The following is a 23,209-nucleotide window of genomic DNA, read 5'->3' on the forward strand; positions in this document are numbered from 1 at the left end:
CTTTGTCAAAGTGAATTAACATTCAGTGTTGGTGATCAGATCACTTCATATATATAGTAAAGATATGTTTAAAGTAAAAACAAAATGACAACAATAAAAAACCCTGGAAAAAAAGACACCACGTAGACACAATTAAAGAGTGATGAAGGAAAGAAAGAGCGGTGAAGGGCCTGAGATGTGGGTCACTGGTAGAGCACTTGATGAGCATGTGCAAGGCTCTAGGATACATTCCTAGCACCACAAGGATGAGCAGGAGCAGGAGAAAGAAGAGGGGAAAAAAGAGAAAATGGGAGGAAGGGAGGGAGGGAGGAGAGAAGGGAAACAAAAGAAAGAAAAAGAAAAATGAAGTCAGCTATATTAACTCACAGAAATAAAAATTGTGAGGCATAAGATCATATAATGATAAAAGGGCCACTTCACTAAGACAATATAGCACTAACTGCATGAGTACCTAAAACAGGTCTTCAAAATAAAGGAAACAATAACTGATAAAACTAAGGAGAGACATCCACAAATCTACAGTTACAGTTGCAGACTTCGGCATCTGTCAGTAATCAACACAACCAAGGAGCGGAGGTCAGCAGAGGACAGAGAATCCACAGCACTGGGAACTAACCAGGTCTAAAGACTCTTTATATGGTCCCCACCCAATGGCAGCAGAGCACACACACCAGACTCACCACATCCTGGGTCATGAAACAAACACAGGTTTAAGGACACAAAATGTTGGCTAGTATGTTTTCTGGCCATGATGGAAGTGTGAAACCAATAAGAGGTCTAAGAAAGTATCTTTTTCTTGATAAAACTTCATAAAAGTAAAGTATATTTCCTTTAAGAACTGCCTTCAGAAGCTGATTCATGGATTGCATTCCATACCTTAATCTACATTTTTCTAAAACTCATAATTTATCAGCTAAAAGAACAGAAAACAAACTTATTTCACAAGGCAAAAGAACACAAAAGCTATCCTACCTTTAGAAAAAATCAAAGTCTTTAGCCATCAGCTTCAATTCATAATTTAGAAATTCTTTTAAAACTATCTAGAAACAAATGGAGATACTGTCTGACATGAATAATTTAAGAATTTTTTTTGTGAGTTACCACAAGTAGGCATCAGTTGACATCTATGTTAAATTTAACATTTGTTTTTCTAGTACTAAATGTCAAAGACCTCAAAAGTAACTGAGAAATAGAAGCAGTTGGCTTGGATCTGTTGTCTTGATTTTTTTCAGCAACACAATACTGATCCACACAAGGCTCACTTCACTATAACAGGAAGCAACCACTGACCCGTAAACAGATCTGACATTGCCACCAGCAGTCACTGCCAAATTCAGTTGAGACATTTACGTATTTTTTTAGGCTAGTATGTAATTTGGCTCAACATAAAGGAGAAATGTCAGACTTCACAATAACATCTTCTATAGGAAAAGAAATTTTAATTTGGGAAATAAAATAGTCGGCTATAGGCATTCCTCAGGGCAATAAAACACTTTAACAATAGTAAAAGGGATCTGCCGTTTGTCTTATTAATAACTGTAAATAAGCAAGCTTCTATAATCAGTTAATCTCTTAGGGAGCTATCCAAGCCAATGATCTTCAACTTGTTCACACTAAACTGAAAAACTAAGCAGCAGCTCACAATTTATTGGTTTTTGTGGTGCTGACGATCAAAGCCACAGAGGGAAGAGGGGGTCAGTTCTATAGCTGGAACTGGAGCTATAGACAGGTGTGAGCCACCATGTGGGTGCTGGGAATGAAACTCAGATCCTCTGGAAGAGCAGCCAGTGCTCTTAGCCCCTCAGTCACCTATTCAGCCCCTTATTTTATTGATTTTTCAACAACTTATTTATTTTTGAAACTTAAATTTTTAAATTGTATGTGACATGAGTGTCTGCTCATATATATGTGCATCACATGACTGCAGATGCCCACAGAAGCAGAGGATGCTGTTTGTGAGCTGATGTGTGGGGACTGGGAACCAAACCCAAGTACTTTGGAAGAGCAACCTTAACCACTGAGCCATCTCTCCAGTCTCCAAAGTAACTATTAGACTCTGTCCAGTGCTACAACAAATTGTTATCAATATCAGTATTAATTGCTACAGGTAGCTAAAGTTTCTGATCAAATGATCTATTCAAAACCACTACTGTCTCACAACTCATCTTCATATGCTTTAAGATACTTAGTTCCCTCTCTAACAGAACAAGCCCTTGTTACTGATTTAGCACAGAGATCTGGCTTCATTTAAAGAGAAGAGAGACTTCAACACGGTCAACTTCTTACTGAAAGACACTACCAATTTACTCTTCTACCTTTTTTTATAATTTATGCTTTATATATCTTTTTTTAGCAGATTGTTTTTTTATTACTTTATAAATAATACCAATCAAAATTTCCACTTCCTCCCCTTCTCCCACTTCCCTACCACTCTCCCACTCTCCCTTTCCCCCTCCCTCCAGTCCTAAGAGAGGGCATGGTACCCTGCCCTGTGGGAAGTCCAAGGCTTCCCCTTCCATCCAGGCTTAGGAAGTTATGCATCCAAATAGAATAGGATCCCAAAAAGCCAGTATATGCAGTAGAGACAAATCCCAGTGCCATTATCATTGGCTTCTCAGTCTGCCCCAATTGTCAGCCACATTCAGAGGGTCCAGTTTGATCCCATGATCATTCAGTCCCAGTCCAGCTGGATTTGGTGAGCTCCCATTAGCTCAGGCACACTGTCTCGGTGAGTGGACCAACACCTCGTAGTCCTTTCTTGTTCATATTCTCCCTCCTTCTGCTCTTCAATTGGACCTTGGGAGCTCAGTCCAGTGCTCCAATGTGGGTCTCTGTCTCTATCTCCATCCGTCGCCAGATGAAGGTTCTATGGTGATATTCAAAATAGTCATCAGTTTGACTATGGGACAAGGCCAGTTCAGTCACTGAACTGCCTTGGGTCCTAGCTGGGGACATCCCCGTGGACGCCTGGGAACCCCTCTAGAGCTAAGCCTCTTGCCAACCCCAAATGGCTCCCTTAATTAAGATATCTCCTTCCTAGAGAAGCTAAGTAATAAGGTGAGCCCAAAGAAAAACATATAGATCTCCTGGACATTGGAAGCAGACAAGATTGCCAGGCAAAAGTTGGGAGCATAGGGGTGAGGGTGGGATGGGGGGAAGGGGAGGGTTGGGGAGAGCTTGGGGGAGTGGGAGGGTTGAGATGGAGGAAGGACGGATATGGGAGCAGGGAAGGAGATATTCTTCTACCTTAAGCAGAAAGCTAATGGAAAGAATACAGTTAAAGCTTCCATGTTCAAACAACTATCTAAAACTGGATGTGATAGCACCTACCTTTAACCCCAGCACCTGAAGAGGCAGGCAGATATCTGAGTTCAAGGCCAGCCTGGGCTACAGAGTGAGTTCCTGGACAGCCAGGGCAACACAGAGAAACCCTGCCTTGAAAAACCAACCAACCAAACAACCAAACAAACAACAAAAACCCCTAACAACAAAAACGGAACAACTTTCTTTCTCTTCCAAGTCTTAAGGAACAACCCAGAAGTTTGTACTTGGTTTATTTTACCAGTTGTTGTTACTCTTACAGTACCTGTTTAATTTTTAAGTTAGATACTATAAGAGATTAGCAACAGATAAAACAAGTATAACAATATAGCAAACTACAAGCCACAGGAATGTGCGGCCTCCTCTCAGTGTCTTCTGGAACTCACTTTTCTTGTGAGGAGGTAATAAGATGTCATACAGTGCTGGTGTACATGTGAGCATTACTTAACTGGAGTACTATAATATTTGAAAAGTCCTGTGAAAACCAGACACTGTTGGGCAGGTAGCATACACAGTGTATATAATCTCATCAAAAGGATGAGTCATGTTCCAGGCAAGATATAAGCAGAATGATGTAAGATTCCATCATGTTACGCAGAGCGGTGCATAATTTAAAGCTTATGAATTGCTTATGTCTGAAATTTTCCATTTAAGACTTTCAGATTATGATTGATAGCCAGTAACTGAAACTTCAGAAAGCATAACTTTAGATAAGGAAGGACAGGCTTCTCAGCATTTCAAAAGGTCGCAAGAAATTTTCATGATTTCTATTTCTTCTGATTTCTTTATGTACAATAAATAATAATAATGCATTCTCCAAGCTACTTTAAAAAAGTTAGTAAACATGAACATGACATTCTTTAAAAAGTTTAAGGAGAAACATTGAACCAAATGAGTGGAAAGTACAAATTGGTCTTAACCCCCATCCCCAGTCTTAAATCTCTAAGTTCAAATTGTCTAATTCCTTTCTGAACTTGTTCTTTGTGCTCCAGTAACTTCCTGTGAACATCCGTTTCCTCACCACTCCCACTAGATATATATTTGCTAGTGATATGATTCTACAGAACAAAACTAATTACACAGTCCTGCCTGTTCTCGGTTCCCATTTGGTCAACATCTCACATCTCTGAATTGTATTTATCCTTATAAAATTATTCTTGATCATCTAAATTATACAGAAAAGAGGTCATGGACTGAAAACATTTAATTTGTAATCATAAGCTCTGAAAACTTGGGACATGAATGAACCCTAACTAGCATATCTGGCTCTCCTGAGCCTGGCATCAGGTTACAAAGTATACAAGTGTGCTGAGCCTAAAGGTCAAACTCTATGCTACGGTGAACTACAGCTCACAAAAGCAAACTCATGACTCAAGCAGCAGCAAGTGCTCTGTTTGAGCAGGGCTTTACCTTTTACATTAGGTAGCACTCAGACTAAAGAGGGGAAAGAAAAGGGAAGCAAAATTCAACCAGGTCTTTAATGTCCAGGATGAAGTAAGACACATCACACCTATATCAGTCGTAGTTGTGAAATATGAACAGGTTCAGAATTACTGTTTGAATTGTCAGCATTCCTTCAAGAAAACATCCTGGTACTAAATGCTGCAAACGTTTTCACTCTGGAGGTGAAAAATCACCCATCTGTTCAACTATTTTCTAGTTGAATTTTGATTCTAAGCAATTAAATTGTTCCAGGAAACAGTGTCAATTTTCAAACCCGTGGACTGACATATGCCTTTCACATAACCCTGAGCCTCTTCACTTTGATCCCACCCATGCTCTAGAAGCTGTTTCTTTTTCTTTCTTACTTTTTTTTTTCGGGGTTTTTGTTTTTTGTTTTTATTTTTCGAGACAGGGTTTCTCTGTAGCTTTGAACCCTGTCCTGGAACTAGCTCTTGAAGACCAGGCTGGCCTCCAACTCACAGAGGCCTGCCTCTGCCTCCTGAGGGCTGGAATTAAAGGCATGCGTCACCACTGCCCAGCTCTAGAAGCTGTTTCTTAACAGTTCTGTTGGGATGTGTGGCTGGATCACTAAGTACTACCTCTGCTGTCACTCTTCTCCTCAGCAAGGCGGGGTGGGGGTCTTTTCTATGAGCTCTCCTTGACACTTAACTGGAGCTGATCCTTTGATTCTTCTTGCACAATTTCTCACACCTCTCATATTCCCTTTTTGTTTCCATATATACCTGTAGCTAAAGCCCTTATCAAGAGATCACACTCCAAATAGCAATAAAAACCCTTCCTTCTTCTAGGACTCTGTCCCTTCCCATATGCTAAACAAAGGCAACTCTGAAATAAGCAGTACCACCCTGCCCAACACGCATGGGCAAGATTTAAATTTCTGATTTCAAAAGAAGAGAATGCCCTGGGAGTTCAGGAGAGTTACTACACAGGAGACTTTCTAGAGGCGCAGTGACCTATAAAGGTCCTGTTTGCCCAGGAAGGACAAGGCATCCACTGCACAGGAAAGTCAGGAGACTCCACTGCCATTCCGACCTGATCCTACTGAAATGTGCAACCAGCAGAGCCAGAATAACGCTTAAAGATTTCCTTCATATATATATATATTGCTTACCACGTAGTTTTAAAAAACAAAGTCACACTTACTAGACCCTGACACACCTTTCCCAAGTCCTACAACTGTACCCACTAGCAAACAGACTTCAGGAAACAAGCTGTGAAGAGGTCTCTGCACGAGGTCTTCAGGTTTCTCTACACTGTTCAGATCCACTAGTCTTTATGATTTAACAGTTACTGAAACACAATCTAAACTCCTTACCATCCTTAAGGACTCATTCTTTTTAACAGCACTGGCTGTCCTGGAACTTGCTTTGTGGACCAGGCTGGCCTCAAACTCACAGAGATCCATCTGCCTCTGCCTCCAGAGTATTGGGATTATGGGCGTGTGCCTCCACTGCCCGACTAAACTCATCTTTTGTTACTATAAAATACTGTGGATTTTTTTCAGTTATGCATTGTTTACTTAATTCCTTGTTTTAGACTCCAGTTTTCTGGCATATGCCCTATTTAAGGAAATACAAACTCTCTGTGCGCTTCTCCTCACAGCAGCAAGCTCTTCAAGCCAAGCGCACTTCAGTATTAGAGCTCATTAGTGCTGCTCAATAATGGCCATTTTAGAGGAAGAATGATGTCCACATGATCAAAGGAGCACACACTTACACAGGCTGCTCTGGTTACATGAGATGCTATCTGCTCACATTTCATAATTCTGCAAAAAGTATAAAAAGATAGAGAAGGGTCGATAAATCAACAGAATGTTTCCTTCTTTCAAAGGAAGAAAAATAATTGTAATTGCCAGTTGGAAAAGGCTCAGCTCCATGTTAGCAATGGCTTAAGAAACAAAACAAAACCCTACAAATATAAAGCATCATCCAGCTGTCTTAACTAGTAACAGTCTACATAGATGTGAACAGCACATGGGGCTGGTGGCTGTATTGCTGACTAATTTCCTGTCTCCATATTCATTCAAATTATAGGGAAAGTAGCCCATGATAAGTTATAGCCCAGTCTTCACTATAAATAACTATAAATGAAGTATATAAACAAGCCAGGACAAAAGGAAAGAAAATAGCTATTACATGCAAATTGTAAGGTGTTTTGTTACTATTAGAAAAAAATTGAAAGAAATTCATTCCTATAGTAGCAGAGATCAAGAGCAGCGCTGTGTCAAGCTGCAGGCCACTGCCCATTACTGGGATGTAAGATACACTACTATACTTTTAAAATAAAATGAAATAGAGCAGACTAGAAGAAATAATACCATACACATTACAATGGTAAGTTAGTTATCAGTTCTCTGCAATGATTGACATTTATCAGTTTTCTGTAGCAGAACCAAGGGCCTGCCGTGTGCTAGCTCTACCACTGAGCTGTATTCCTAGCCCCACATTTAAGTGTTGGCTCATGAAGAGGTTTTTTTTTTTTTTTTTTTTTATTGGTTGGGTTTTCGTTGTTGTTGTTTTGAGACAGGGTTTCTCTGTGTAGACCTGGCTGGCCTGGAACTCACAGAAACCCCCTGACTATGCCTCCCAAGTGCTGGGATTAAAGGTGTGCGCAACCACTGCCTGTCTCATGAAGTTTAAAATAAAGACTTAACATGTATACACATGATGAAATGCATATAAGCAACCAGAAAGGGGACTGGAAAGATACTCAGTGGCCAACAGTGCATATTGCTTTTTGTAAAGGACCCCAGCTTGGTTCCCAGCACTCATGCCAGGCAGTTCACAACCACCAGTAACTCCAGCTCAGGGGACGAGACACTCTCTCTGGCCGCCATGGCCAATAGCACTCTCCTGCACAGACATGTAGGCATACACATAATTTTTAAAAGTTAAAAGTATTTCACACTACAGGATACTACTAAAAATTTAAAAAACACAGTGGCCTACCATAAGGCAAACTTATTTTCTTACGGAAGGCAGAATATTTTTATAAATTTTGAGTACAAAAGTTCATGTATCTAATATTTAAAAAAAACTATGTACCCATTTCTTTGTGATAACAAGAATTTGTTTGTTCAACTATTCACAAGAGATGTACTGTTTGCCTTCTCTATCCATGGCATGAGTCTATGTCATGGGACTAGAAAGACAAATGACATCCAAGCCCTGCCCCGAGGAAGTGGAAACTCTAGCAGAGATAGTTTCAGTGCTCAATGCAAAGCTAAGTGCTTAAAATAGTTCTGAGTCAAACTTCACATTCCTATGAAGTAGATCATATAGTTTTATCTTTATTTTATATATAGGAATTGAGGGTTAAAGAGTTCATTAACATGTTCAAAATCAACTAATCTCTCACACGCATGCACACACAGAACTGTGACTCAAACCTAAGCTGTTGGATTCCAAGGCTCTGCTCTTAGCTTCTATGCCTGTGTCTGCAGGAGAATAAAATATAACCATGCCTGCCCTAGACTGTTTTTTGTTGTTGTTGTTGTTTGCTTGTTTTTTTTTTTTTTCTTGGTTTTGCTGTAGTTTTAGAGCCTGTCCTAGAACTAGCTCTTGTAGACCAGGCTGGCCTCGAACTCACAGAGATCCACCTGCTTCTGCCTCCCGAGTGCAGGGATTAAAGGCGTGCGCCACCACTGCCTGGCTCCTGGACTGTTTTTTTTTTTGTTGTTTTTTTTTTAATATTTATTTATTATGTACACAATGTTCTGTCTGTATGCCTGCAGGCCAGAAGAGGGCACCAGACCTCACTGCAGATGGTTGTGAGCCACCATGTGGTTGCTGGGAATTGAACTCAGGACCTTTGGAAGAGCAGGCAATGCTCTTAACCGCTGAGTCATCTCTCCAGCCCCCTCCTGGACTGTTTTTAAAATGCATATAGAACTGTGACTTTGGCAAATATCATTTCAATTACAGTCTCAGGTTACTTGCCTTTCCTAAACTCTCAACTTCATATATGTAAAGAGAAGATTCTTGTGTGTGTAAACATTTGTGTAACTGTTCATGTGTGTGCGTGCATGTGTGTGTATGCATATGTGGAGGCCAGAAAATGATCTCAAGTTCATTCTCAAAAACATGGTCCACTTTCTTTGAGAAAGGTCTCTCACTGGTCTGGATCTCACCACCTGAGCTACAATGGCTGCCCGGCCAGCCTTAAGGATCATCCTGTCTCTGTCTTCCCAATGCTGGGATGATAAGCCACACACCACTACACAAACCTCAGGGGCTCACGCTATCTCCCCAGTTCTTAAAGATGGGAACTCTTTAAAAGGTGACTTAATCTATAGTCTAATTAAATATGACTTGGAATGTACATACCAAACCATCAGCTAATTTTTATGTCTTAAAAACTCAAGTGGGCCGGGCGATGGTGGCGCACGCCTTTAATCCAGCACTCGGGAGGCAGAGGTAGGTGGATCTCTGTGAGTTCAAGACCAGCCTGGTCTACAGAGCTAGTTCCAGGATAGGCTCCAAAGCCACAGAGAAACCCTGTCTCGAAAAACCAAAAAAAAAAAAAAAAAACCTCAAGTGGCAGAGATAGAAGGATCAAATTCAATGCCAGCCTTGCCAATTTAGTGAGAACCTGTTTCAAAATAAAATTTAGAGGCTAGAGAGGTGGCTAGAGGTGATCTGGGAATCTGCTGCTCTTACAGAGGACGGACACTGAGTTCCCTGTACCTACATAGTAGCTCACGACTGTCGCAACGCCAGCTCCAGAGGATCCAACTCATTCTTTGGCCTCCTCAGGCATGAGGCATGCCTGTGGTGTACATACATACATGCAAACAAACACATAAAATAAAAATAAATCTTAAAAAAATGTAAAACTGGGCTGGAGAGATGACTCAGTGGTTAAGAGCACTGGCTGCTCTTCCAGAGGTCGTGAGTTCAATTCCCAGGAACCACATGGTGGCTCACAACCATCTGTAATGAGATCTGGCGCCCTCTTCTGGCATGTGGGCATACATGGAGGCAGAATGTTGTATACATAATAAATAAATAAATCTTAAAAAAAAAAAACCCAAACATTTCTTTTTTAAAAAAATGTAAAACTTTAGGGAAATGGGAAACGGGGAGCAGTTGGAAATTTTAATTAAAAAAGAATAAAAAAAAATAAATAAAAAAAATTAAAAAAAAAAAGTAAAACTTTATAAAAGGGGCTGTGGATGTAGCTCAGTGGCAAAATGCTGCAAGCAAACACAAGAGGTTCCAATCTCTAGTACTGTTTGGAAAAAATACACAGTCCAGCAACAAGAACAGAAAAACAAAGGAAGAGTGGGGAAAGGTATGCAGAAGGCATAGAAGTCAGCATGGTGCTATCTAAAAATGACATCTTGGCTAGACTCTCACTATCACCAGGGTTTAGCAGGTGAGTATAACCATTCACAGGCTATTAGGACAGACATTCCCTAACTGGATCCTGTGGGTTTGAAAGGCATATTGAGAGAAGCAAGGACTACACATGGGCAGCTAGACAGTCAAGTCAGCCTTAGCAAGGAAGACAAAGGTGTCAGTGGCCAAATCATCCACTCCCACACTACTTAGCTGCTATTTGATCCTTGCAAGCACAACTGTTTCTGCCCTATTCTTTTTTTTTTTTTTATTTTTTGAGACAGGGTTTCTCCGTAGCTTTTGTAGACCAGGCTGGCCTCGAACTCCCAGAGATCCGCCTGCCTCTGCCTCCCGAGTGCTGGGATTAAAGGCGTGCGCCACCACCGCCCGGCTGTTTCTGCCCTGTTCTTACTGTGTCCCTGTCAGCTAATGCACAATATGGGAGGTGGCAGATAGTCAGAACCATCTGCTAAAGGAATAGACTGTGTAAGTTATTTCATCTTAGTCCCTGAGTTTCTACAAAGCAAAAAGAACTGAACTTGATCATTATATTCATTTTCAGCTGCTGTAGGAATTCCTACAGCCAGTAGCCTTTAAGTTACCCACCCACTTGGGCGTGGCCTCTTATTCTATATACCCATGTAAAGCATGTATCTGGTCTCTCTTCCAGCAGTGTAATTCAGTTCCTGTTCCCCGTTTGTACAGAGGATTGTGATCTGTGAGTCTACCCCTAAATAAATAACCCTTTATTATACTCAATTCTGAACTAGTGTGGGATTTCTTTTTAGAGTCCTTCTTCATCTGGCACCCACATGGATCCAGACTCCACACCTACCAGGTGGACCTAACTGGTCCACAGCCTAGAAAAATCTCCCAACCCCGCCCACTGGCTTGCTTTTACCTAAGCATTTTTTTTTTTTTGGTAAAACCTCCTCCAGAGCTAACTGCTAACTGCATGCAGCGACTTAGACATTTCCCAAGCTCGTGCACATCCCCTACCCAACTGCTGCGTTCCTTGGCGCATGGCAATTTGTACAGCTTCCAGTTTGTGCTCCCTGCCCGTGAGTTAAGGGCTTCTTGTTCCATGTACAGAATTGATTTAACTGCTTTTAATTTGTGAAGCAAAGCATATTTCTCAGTATGTAACCAACACAAAAGCGAAAAAAAAAAAAAAGTGGCTCAGGACCTTTCACCACCAGTTGCATTGCTGCTAGTCATGACTCTGCAACCACAACACATGCTGGACATAAAGATTATCACACCTAAAACAATTTACCAGACCTTATAACAGATAATTAATAAATCAATATATAATGGCAGACAACATTACCATGGAAAATTTTAGTAACTTTTTTGCTAATACTATGGATTGTATTCTGAAAGGTTTATATGGTTATTGTAATACATCTAGTTATTGGATATTGGGACTCAGTTTTTTCTTCATATTATATCCTTAAGAAAATGCTTTGATAACAGAGCCAGGAATGAGGCACTTTTAGAAATGATACAGGCTCTACAGACTAATAATGAACAGCTAGCTGACAGGATTAATACCATCGAAAATCAAAAGTTACCTGAAAAAATTAATACTGTTGAAAGTGGTAACATTAATTTGACAGACAAAATTGAATCCATGTCTAAGGTTACTGAGAAATTATCTGAAAGAATTCATACTGACAAATTATCTGAAAGAATTCATACTGTTGAATTTGACAATCAAAATTTGTTAAAAAGTTAGCAGATAGAGTATGTCTGCAGGAAGGCAATCTGCATGCTATCCAAATAATGTCCAAGGATGAGATGTTATATTTAAAGGAAAAACTTCAGACCTTGGAATCACATGTGCAGAATGAGGACCAGAGGTTAGGTGCCTCAATGAAATCACTAGAAATATATACAGGTCAGGAGATTCAGGCTTTACAAAAGACAACAGTAAAAAGTTTTGAAATGATTGAGGAAATTATTGGAACTGATGAGCAGGGAAAGAAGGTACAAGGACAGGATTTAACATCACCAGTAGCTGTCAGAGATGATTTACCCAGGATTTTAGCTTCCTACTCTGTAATCTACTCTGAGAAAGCATCAAGTTCTAAAGGCCCAAAAGGATCCAAACAAGGTAGATGGATACCTATAGGAATGAATGATCTAAAAGAAATTAAGCAAGCTGTAGTAACTTATGGCTTGCATTCTGCATTTGTTAGGGAGATGGTAAGGACATGGGCTTCTAGCATTAAAGCCACACCACATGACTGGCTTCAGTTAGTTTCAGCAGTTCAGGATGACGGGCCTCAACTGATGTTTAAATGCTATTTCAGAGAAGAGGCTAAAATTTTAGAACAACAGGGAAAAGCAAAAGGACTTGAGACTTCCCAAGTTCAAATTCTTGGTGAGGGCACTTATGCTGACCCACAGGCTCGAGCTATTTACAATGAACAAATCTTGTCCTATGCCACAAAGCAGCATTAAATGCTTGGGATAGGAATCAAGAACTAGGAAAACAAACTGAATCATATACCAGGGTTAAGCAGGGCCAGAGAGAACCCATTAGTGACTTTTTACAAAGATTAACTAAGGCTGTACAAATAGAAGTAACAGACCCAGATGCTAGATGAGTACTTATTGAATCTCTGGCTTTTGAAAATGCCAACTTAGAATACAAAAAGATACTTGGGCCTTTAAAGGTTAGATCAGCACCTATGGATGAATGGATCCTGCATACAATGAACATTGAGATATTTGACTATAATACTGAATCTTGGGTAGGAGAAACAATTTCCAAACGTATGAGGAGACATCAAAATGCCAAATGTTTTAATTGTGGTAGAATAGGACATCTGAGAAAGGATTGTGGACAAGGAATTCCTAGGAATAATGTCTCCTCTGGGAATGGCAAGAATAGGAGGACTCAGCCTTCGGGTATATGTAGAAGGTATGGCAAAGGCTGACATTGGACCAATGAATGTAGATCAACAAAAGACAGACAAGGCAACCTGATAACATTGGGAAACTCCTTGGCAGGAGGAGGGGGGCCTCTTGCAGGCCCACAAGTCAAAAGTAGCTCAGTCATTCCCAGTCATTGTGGAGGAAGTGTCTCACCAGGAAAATTAAAAAATCTAGAGTCTTCTGTAAAAAACCATACTGTTCCGGATGATGGAATAAACATGGAAGATAAATCAAAAATTTCAATAGGAAATAGGAAACATATATTCTGGAAGGCTTCTATAAACAATCAAAGATCAAAGATAACAGTGCATTTAAATGGCATTGTAATTGTGGGTTTGATAGACATGGGTGTGAATGTGAATATCATTACTCCAGAATCTTGGCAACCAAATTGGTCTCTTCAAGAGTCAGATGTTCAATCACTAGGAATTAGAACCCTATCTCAAGTGAAACAAAGCATGAGATGGGTTAAATGTATAAGGCTAGAAGGACAGAGAGGAAGGCTAAGGCCATATGTGGCTAATATTGCAGTGAGTTTATGGGGTCATGACTTGCTGCAGCAATGGAATACCCAGATTAACATTTCTGCAGTCCCAGAAACTCATAATTCTAGGAAGAATATTATAAGGTACTATACACAAAGGTCACTAGCCATTCAGGGTGTACAAAAACACAAAGCAAACCTTTAGAGGTAACAACTTACTTTAAAAGTTTACTATTAAAATGGTTAACTGAGAAACCAACATGGGTTAAACGGTGACTGTTAACAAAAGATAAACTGCAGGCTTTAGAACAGCTGGTACAGGAGCAACTACATACTCACCATATTAAAGAATCAACCAGCCCTTAGAATTCTCTTGTATTTTTTGTCAAAAAGAAATCTGGTAAATGGAGAATGGTGACAGATCTAGCAGGTAATTCAATTTATGGGCTTTCTACAATCTGGAACTTCTCTGCCTTCTCTATTACCAAAAGGATGGCCTCTCATAGTTATTGATTTAAAAGACTGTTTCTTCACTATACCTTTACAAGAAAAGGACAGAGAAAAAATTGCCTTCACAGTGCCTACTTATAATAATTCTCAACCTACTAGGAGATACTAGTAGACTTTCCTCCCACAGGAAATGCTCAATAGCCCCACCCTATGCCAATACTTTGTAAGTCAGCCATTGGAAATAATACATAAAAAATTTCCTAAATCTATAATTTACCATTACATGGATGACATTTTGCTATCTGATTCAAACACAGATACTTTAGGAAGAATGTCTGAAGAAGTAAAGAAAGTTTTGCTAAAATAGGAATTACAAATTGCTCCTGAAAAAATACAGAGAAGAGATTCTGTCAATTACCTAGGTTATAAAATAGGTTGACAGAATATTAGAACACAAAAGGCACAAATTAGGAGAAACTGATTGCAGATTCTAAATGACTTTCAAAGATTGTTAGGAGACATTTCCAGTCTACAACCAGCTGTTGGGATAACACTTGATCTAAACAAAACCTTAGATGGTAACAAAGACTTAAATAGTCCCAGAGAATTAACGGCTGAAGTGGAAAAGGAATTGATTGTTGTTGAAGAAAAATTACAGGAGGCACATGTGGATAGGGTGAATCCAAATCTTAATTGCATTTTAGTAATACCGCCTTCCAGAATTTCTCTTGATGGAGGGGGGTCTTGTATCTATCTGTTGCTTTCATTGGTTAATTAATAAAGAAAACTGCTTGGCCTGATAGGACAGAAAATTAGGTAGGCGGAGTAGACAGAACAGAATGCTGGGAAGAAGGGAAGTGAGCTAGACGCCATGCCTCTCCTCTCCAAGCAGACACTATAGCTCTCCTCGCCAAGATGGACACAGGTTAGGATCCTTCCTGGTGGGCCACCACCTCGTGGTGTTACACAGATTGTTGGAGGTGGGTTAATCAAGATGTGAGAGTTGGCCAGTGAGAGGCTAGAGCTAATGGGCCAAGCAGTGTTTAAAAGAATAGAGTTTCTGTGTAATTGTATCAGGTAAAGCTAGCCGGGTGGCCGGACGCAGCCTGCTGCTGCTCCTACTACATTCTTACAGGAATTTTAATGCAAAGGGAAGGTATTATCTTACAATGGATCTTTTTACCATATAAACCAAATTTAAAAATTAAAAACTTATGATGAAAAAGTCTCTGCATTAATTATAAAAGGAAAATTCTGAATTAATTATAAAAGGAAAATTGAGACTTCGTCAACTAGCAGGTATAGACCTAGTAGAGATTATAGTGCCTTTTACTACTGATTGAAATTTTTTTTTCTTTTTCTTTTTCTTTTTTTAAGATTTATTTATGTATAAAATTAGGGGAAAACAATGAACCTTGGCAAAGAGCTTGTGCTAATTTTTTTGGAGAGATCAATAGCAATTATCCCAAAAATGATAGAATTAACCATATAGAGCTACTTGGATCCTTCCCTGCATTGTACAGGACACACAACTAACTAGAGCCATATATTCTATACCGATTCAAATAAATCAGGAAAGGTAGGTTACAAATCAGAAGATTTAAGTACAGTGCAACAAAGCCCTTATAATTCTGTCCATAAGGCAGAATTATATGCTGTTCTCATGGTACTAAGGAATTTTAAAGAACCTCTTAATATAATTACTGATTCACAATATGCAGAAAGAGTTGTCTTGCATATTGAAACTGCCGAATTTATACCAGATGATACAGAATTGACTTCATTACTTATACAGCTTCAAGATATAATTAGGAATAGGCTCTGTCTCATATACATAACACATATCCGATCCCATATGGGTCTGCCAGGTCCTCTAGCACAAGTAATGCAGAAATTGATCAATTATTGATTGGAAATGTGTTGAAGTCCTCAGAATTTTATAAGAAACATCATGTTAACAGAAAAGGTTTAAAGAAAGAGTTTTGTATTACATGGCAACAAGCTAAGGAGATTATTAAGAGATGCCCTATTTGTTCTTTCTATAACCAAAACACCGCTACCTCCAGGGAGTAACCCCAAGGGTACTCAAAGGGATGAAATCTGGCAGATGGATGTGTTTCACTTTGCAGAATTTGGAAAGTTAAAATATGTACACCACACATTTGACACTTATTCAGGTTTTCGATGGGCAACTGCTTTGAGCTCAGAAAGGCTGATTCAGTAATCACACATTTATTAGAAGTTATGGCCATCATGGGTATACCTGCACAAATACAGATAATGGTCCAATATTTGTCTCTAAGAAAATGAAACAGTTTTTTGCTTATTATAATATAAAATACATTACAGGCATACCACACAATCCTACAGGTCAGGCAGTTATAGAAAGATCAAATCAAACTATAAAGGATATTGTTAAACATAAAGGGATGGAAAATATCCCCCAAAATAGATTACATAATGCTTTATTGACCTTGAATTTTCTTAACACTAATGAGAAAGGGACAACAGTAGCAGAGAGGCACTGGGATTTAATAGAAAAGTTTTCTGAATTAAATCAGCCGGTGTATTTCAAGAATGTGTTGACCTCACAATGGAAGCCAGGAGATGTGCTATTTTGGGGAAGGGGTTTTGCTTTTGTTTCAACAGGAGAAGAAAAGTTACGGATACCATCAAAATTAATAAAGATTCGGTTTGAAAAAGAGAAATCTCTTGAAAAAAAGAAATGCCAGCTCATCCACAGAGGTGACAACCATACAGGTGCTAAGGAAACCATATAGGGTTGTAGCAGGGTTCTGCTCTTGTCTTTAAAGGAAAATACACATCTTCAAAAATTCAGGAGACCCTGGCCTGGATGTTTGGACACTGACAGAAGGAAAAATAACTATCCAATAAGGATCATCAAGAAAAAGGAATATGACTGATAAGGCCATGTAATCAAAACATATACATTTAAAAATATAGATATATATTTATGAATATATAAAGCTGGCTTTGGGTTTGGACAATGGCTCTGTCCTTCTCTAAATCCAAGCATGCTGTTAAAATAAAAATTCAGAATTTCTGTCTTATATCAGGAGCCATGATATGGGACAGAAAGAAAAAAGGAATTTAGAAAAAAATTTTACTTTTCTTCATATATATTTTTGTCTCTATTGTACCTTTCATTGAATATATGTCTGTATAAATAATGTTTAAGTTTTTCACTATGAAAAATGAATTTTCCTGTAGTAATCTTTGAAGTTTCTACGAAGAAGATGGGGCCCCACAATAACAACTCCACCTGGTTGATATGACATCATGATGCTGATAGTGCTACTATAAGACCTGTTTTGGGTACCAGATGCTCAAGATGGGTTCCAACTTGGTTAGCTGAACTGGTGTACTTTTTTACAAAGTTCTGGCCAGAACTTTAAATGGGAACCTCAAAAAAAACCCTACGGAATACTCAGAGACTATTTGCAATTATACCAGACAGTAATCTTGGAACTTAACCATCATTTTACTTTCATAGGATCCCATAGAAAGAACATTGCCCCCATGACAGCTGGAAGTAATTCTAGAAGACGACAATTCTGAGCTAGTGCCACATTTCTTTTTAGCGTCCTTCTTCATTCAGCTCTTAGACATCTAAACTTCTTTGAGCAGGAATTCATAAATATCCCACATAGAGTATTAGTAAAATCATTCCAGGTCATCGGCTTTGAAAATATGCCCAGTCACAGGTTTTTATATCACACTGCAGTCTTGTGTGAGATAAACAAGATGATTTTGGCCTGTACAAGCCACTGGAGCCAGCACAGCTTTCTCTTTAAGAAGCAATTGCTGTGGCAGGAAGAGAAGCTAGCTACTGTAGAAACAACACAGCACATCTGACTGATCAGCTAAAACAAGAGTGGAGTTGATGCTCCCAAAACAATGAACAATGGCAGTAACAAAGGTTAGCTTCATCAGATGTGGGAGGAAACAGAAAAATTTAATAATTGGTTTAACCAAATAAACTGTGACTATGTAGCAAAGTACATTCCTTCTTTCTGAAGTCAGGATGGGTAATTTTAAACAATATGTCTCAGTATATTTTTCAATCAATGGTCAATTAGAAATTATTTTTTAACCTTTTAAGGTACTTTTTCCCAAAGAGAAGTTATCTTTTATCCTATTATCTTAAATCATATCTCATTCATAAAGTAACTTAACAAATTAACAAAACTACTAGTTGATAAAGTTAGATTTAATATATATATATTTACTAAAGACTGAAAGGTAAGGATTGCACATTAATGTATTCCCCTTATCAAAAGTTAGTGGTTTTAAAAATCACTCTAATGAGGACAAAGGTTACCTCCTGAATATTTCAAGCCTTTTTTCTGGACATTTATTATACATAAAATAAGGGGAGAGAAACTACAGGGGAGGGAGGAAATTCAGTCCTCAAACTTGGACTCATTTTCAGTATATGCAGATGGACATAAAAAGTAAAATAAGTAATTAACCAGGCAGCAGCACACAACTTTGATCCCAGCACTCAGGAGGCAGAGGCAGGTGGATCTCTGTGAGTTTGAGGTCAGGCTGGTCTACTTGGTGAGTTCCAGGACAGCCAGGGCTACACAGTGAGACCCTGTATCAAAATAAAAGACAAAGACAAAAAACAAAACAAAACAAAACACCGAAGGCTTAAATAAAGGTGTGTAACAGGTATATCATGGGACATTTCACAATGAGAGTGCCAGCAGGAAGGTCAAGGACACCAAAGCATCTCACCATTGGGTCTAATGACATTCCTATGGGTTCACCTGTCCCTTCTGCTTACTATTTAAAGAATTTTTCAGAGAGTCTGGCTGTGTGGCTCAGGCTAACCTCAGACTTGTGATCCTGCTGCCTTGGTCTTCTGAGAGCTGGGATTACATGTGTGCAACCACGCCCAGCTTCTTTCTGCATATTACTTATGTGCGGGTATGATGTATGCCACTGTATGTGTGAAGAGAGGTGTACACACCCATGTACATGCATGAGGACAACAGAGGAGGATGTCAAGTATCTTCTCCCTAGCACTCCACAGTGGGTCTCTCACTCTTCAGTTAAGTTTCCAGGATCTGCGTGCCTCTATCTGACAAGGCTAGGTCACAGGCACACATGACCATGCAGGGCTCTTATGTAGGTGCTGGGGATTTGAACTCAGGTACTTTTGCTTTCATAGGAAGTATTCTTAATCAAAAATTCTAAGTTTATGCTTTACTATTCATAGTATACTGAAGTTTTTAAGATAATAGCTACTCTCACGACTTTTAATTTTTTTTGTATTTACCTTTTATGAGTATAGGTTTTTTTTTGCCTGCATGTATATTTGCACTCCATTGAGTGTCCAGTGCACATGGAGACCAGAAGAGGACTACACATCCCCTGGAACTGGAGTTACAGACAGTTGTGGGAAGTTGTGAGCTGCCATGTAGAGACTAGGAATTGAACCTCTGGAGGAGCAGCAAGTGCTCTTACTTGGTGAGCCCCACTTTCACAAGTTTTAAAAGAAAGGCAATCAATTCAAGCTTGCTTTAATAACTTTCTGAGAGAGTGGGGTGCGCATCCACGTAGGCAAATGTGTTTGCAGACAGACATGCATATGGGTGCATATGTCTGTGGGTGTGCATGCATGTGTGTGGAGACCAGAAGCTGACATCAGGTGTCCTCTTTAATCATAATCCAGTTTATTTACTGAGGAAGGGCCTCTTGATGAACCCAATTCAGCAAGCCTAGCTAGCCCAGGGAATCCCCTTCTATGTCTCTGGAGCTCTGGGATTACAGATGGACCACAGCACTCATCTAGGTTATTGGGGGTTTTGGAGATCTGAACTCCAGTCCTCACATTTGTTCCACAAGCATTTTATCCATTGAGTCATCTACCCAGACCTTAACAATTCTGTTAAGATAGTATCCTATGAAAAATAGTAGCCTCACACATTTCTACTAGGAAAATAAACAGTATGGCTATTATGGAAAATAGTTTGATGTCCCCTTAAAAACTAAATAAAGAACTAATACACAACCCAGCAATTCCACTCCTAGCCATATATACCAAGAATTGACAAGTAGGATGCAGACACTCACTTACACAAACAACAGTGTTCACTACAGCATCACTCACAACAGTGAAGAAGAATGACTCAGTGCCATTAGGAGAATGAATAGACACAATCTATTACATACCTGTGCATACATGCATATATTCTATATAGAGAGAATATGTATAACTATAAAAAGGAATGATGTTCTGACCTATGCTAAGGAAGGATGAACCCTGAGAACATTATGTTAAGTGAAGCACACTAATTGCAAAGCACAAATATTTTATGGCTTCAGTTATGTAAAATATCTACAATAGGCAGATTCACAGAGACAGAAATAGGTTAGTGGTTTCCTGAAAGTAGAGAGAGGGGAATAACAGGAATTATTACCTGATCATCAAAGGATGTCTGAAGTGAGGGGAATATTTTGAAAATAGACAGTTAGTAATGGTTACATACACTGTGAATGTTGTCATTATCGCTGGAGTCTTACACCTAGAGAACTGGCCAGACTTGTGGTATAACCTCATAATCTCAGTATTTAGAAATTGAAGGCAAGATGATAAAGTGTTGAAGGCCAGTCTGAGTCATGTGAGACTCTACCTCAAAACCAACACGACAAAAGCTGGAGTGCTTGGGCTAATGAGTAGTTCAGTAGTAAAGTACTTGTCTAGGTTGCATGGGCCACTAGAGTTTGATTCCCAGCACCACAAAAAAAATAATAAAAACACACACCCACATGCATGGAAATAGAAAAAAAAACCAATATGGCAAACTTCCTGATAAATGCTAAAAAGCAAGCCAGAATTCCACGATTAAACCACAACAGCAAATGTGCCTTTTGTAAGAAGTGAGATTGGTGGTCAGTGTTCTAACCCAACAACTTAGAAACATAACTTGACTTTCGATGTCTTCTGACACGTGATGTGGTCTATAGAATAATCTTACTGGGAAACTGGAGTTGAATTATAATATGGAAAGTGATAAACCTAAAAACTGAAATGTTCTATTGGACAGCAACTTGGACTTTTTATTTATTTATTTATTATGTATACAATATTCTTTCTGCGTGTATGCCTGAAGGCCAGAAGAGGGCACCAGACCTCATTACAGATGGTTGTGAGCCACCATGTGGTTGCTGGGAATTGAACTCAGGACCTTTGGAAGAGCAGGCAATGCTCTTAACCTCTGAGCCATCTCTCCAGCCCCTGTACTTTTTTTTTTAATTACAATTACATTTATTCGTGTGTGTGTAGCTACATGCACACAACAGTGCATTTGGTAGAGGTTAAGGGGAAGGTTTTCTCCTTCCACCATGTGAGTCCTAAAAACCTAACTCAAGGTGTTAGGCTTGGTGGCAGAAGCCTTTATCCACTGGGCCATCTTGCTAATCCCAGCCTGGACTCTTTATAAGATCAAATGCAATGGCTGAGCGTAGATCAGATTCTGGACTCGGAGAATAAGAAGGTAGAGAGGATGGCTAGGGACCAGAAGGGAAGCGAACTATAGACAGCATGTGGATGATAGTACTGAGTGACCGTTGATTTCTCAGTTCTGGTAATGGTGCATGACAGAAGAAAGTCTCTGGGCTTGGTAAGACAAGTGCTGAGTAACTTAGAGATACTTTGTCAGCAGCTTATTTTTGGATGACATGGGAAAAGACGGCGTGTGTGGGCGTATGGAAGTGGGGAGGTAAAGCATATGCGACAAGGAACAACGGATGAACTTAAATGAAGAATATATACATGTTTCTGTGGTCATCTTTTGATTTTACCATAGCTTTGGAAACCTCAAAAATACAGAGAAATTACCTTTTTAAAAATTGGAATGCTACAGTTTTGTCTTGTATTCAAAATACACACAAGAAAGCTAAAGCAACTGAGGGCAAATATAGCAGTTTCAGGGTTTTGCATACCTTCTACATCGTACCAGTGTGCACCATTTGTGATGCCATCTTTGAAAGTCTCGTCTTCATCTCCTGGACAGTGGGGTTGACCGATTCTCATTATAGGGTGGTTAGAAGCATAAGCTTTTGCCAAGTATCTAAAGACTTCATCATCGGAGGTCTTGCTATAGATTCCAGTGGCCACATGCTTGGGAGAATCATCAAAAGGATAGCTTGCTACCACTGAGCCACCATGTAGATTTCCAGAAAGCACAAACCTTTGAAAACACAATCAAATTACATATCACCTTTAAATGATACAGAAATGCTAAGCATTTAAAAATTCCACAGGATCTTTCATAAATTAACTAATTTTTCCTTTCTTCATTCTTTTTTTCATTCATTCATCCGTCCTGAAGACGAACCCAGGGCCGGGGCACATACTAGGTATGTTGTTAACATTGACTCCATCCTCCAGGTCCAAAAATGAAATAAATACCTATCTTGGGTTAGCAAGACAGCTCAGTGAATGCCTGCCACCAAGCCTGGTGCCCTTCACTTAATCCCCAGGACCCACAATAGTGGAAGTGAAGAATTGAGACCTACAAGTTGTCTTCTGACCGCCATGTGCACACTTGGCATATGTATTCCCCATAAATAAATATTAAAAGTTATTTAAAATTTCAGAACTAAAGATATAACTTAGTGGCTGAGTACTTGCCTAGCATGCATAAGCCCTGGGTTTGATCTCCAGCAATCAACCAATAAACAAACAAATAAAGCTGCTGTAACATTTCAAGTACGTTCCACTTTACACAAGTACTTTACAGAGTTTTCTATTACTGAACATGTTCCTGAATAATACAGCATTAACCAATGTTTTAGGAAATGTCTTGTTGCATAAGGAATTTCAAACTCATTAATTAGATTGACTTTCAGGAACTTGCCAGAATTCAACCTTTTCCCTCTAACTACAAAACTGACAATTCCATATAGCATAATCTCAAACTTATGTTTCACAATGTTTCAGTTTCATTGTGGCTAATATAATAAATACTTGATAAATACAAGAGATAAGTTAATAATATCATGCTTTATATACTTACTGCCCAAAGAAAAATTTTAGAATAAGGCATCTAATTTAAAACACAACGTTTTTTTAAATCAGATTCCAATTTCATAAAATCCTTATACCAAATTATATTTTCAAAGTTGAAGAGATTCAGGGAAAACAGAAAGAAAGAAAGAAAGAAAGAAAGAAAGA

At 39.1% G+C, this 23,209-nt stretch overlaps 1 protein-coding gene across 1 annotated transcript in view; it reads right to left on the bottom strand.

The window, feature by feature from the left end:
• The window catches only part of Cpd (carboxypeptidase D), a 79,720-nt gene that overhangs the window by 51,172 nt on the left and 5,339 nt on the right, over nucleotides 1-23,209 (bottom strand). Inside the window, exon 2 of the mRNA XM_057773789.1 lies at nucleotides 21,976-22,223. Within this exon, the coding sequence (XP_057629772.1) occupies nucleotides 21,976-22,223 (248 nt within the window). The remainder of the gene's footprint in view (nucleotides 1-21,975; nucleotides 22,224-23,209) is intronic.

This window comes from Chionomys nivalis, chromosome 7, assembly GCF_950005125.1.
Source record: "Chionomys nivalis chromosome 7, mChiNiv1.1, whole genome shotgun sequence".
Taxonomy (NCBI): Eukaryota; Metazoa; Chordata; class Mammalia; order Rodentia; family Cricetidae; genus Chionomys; species Chionomys nivalis.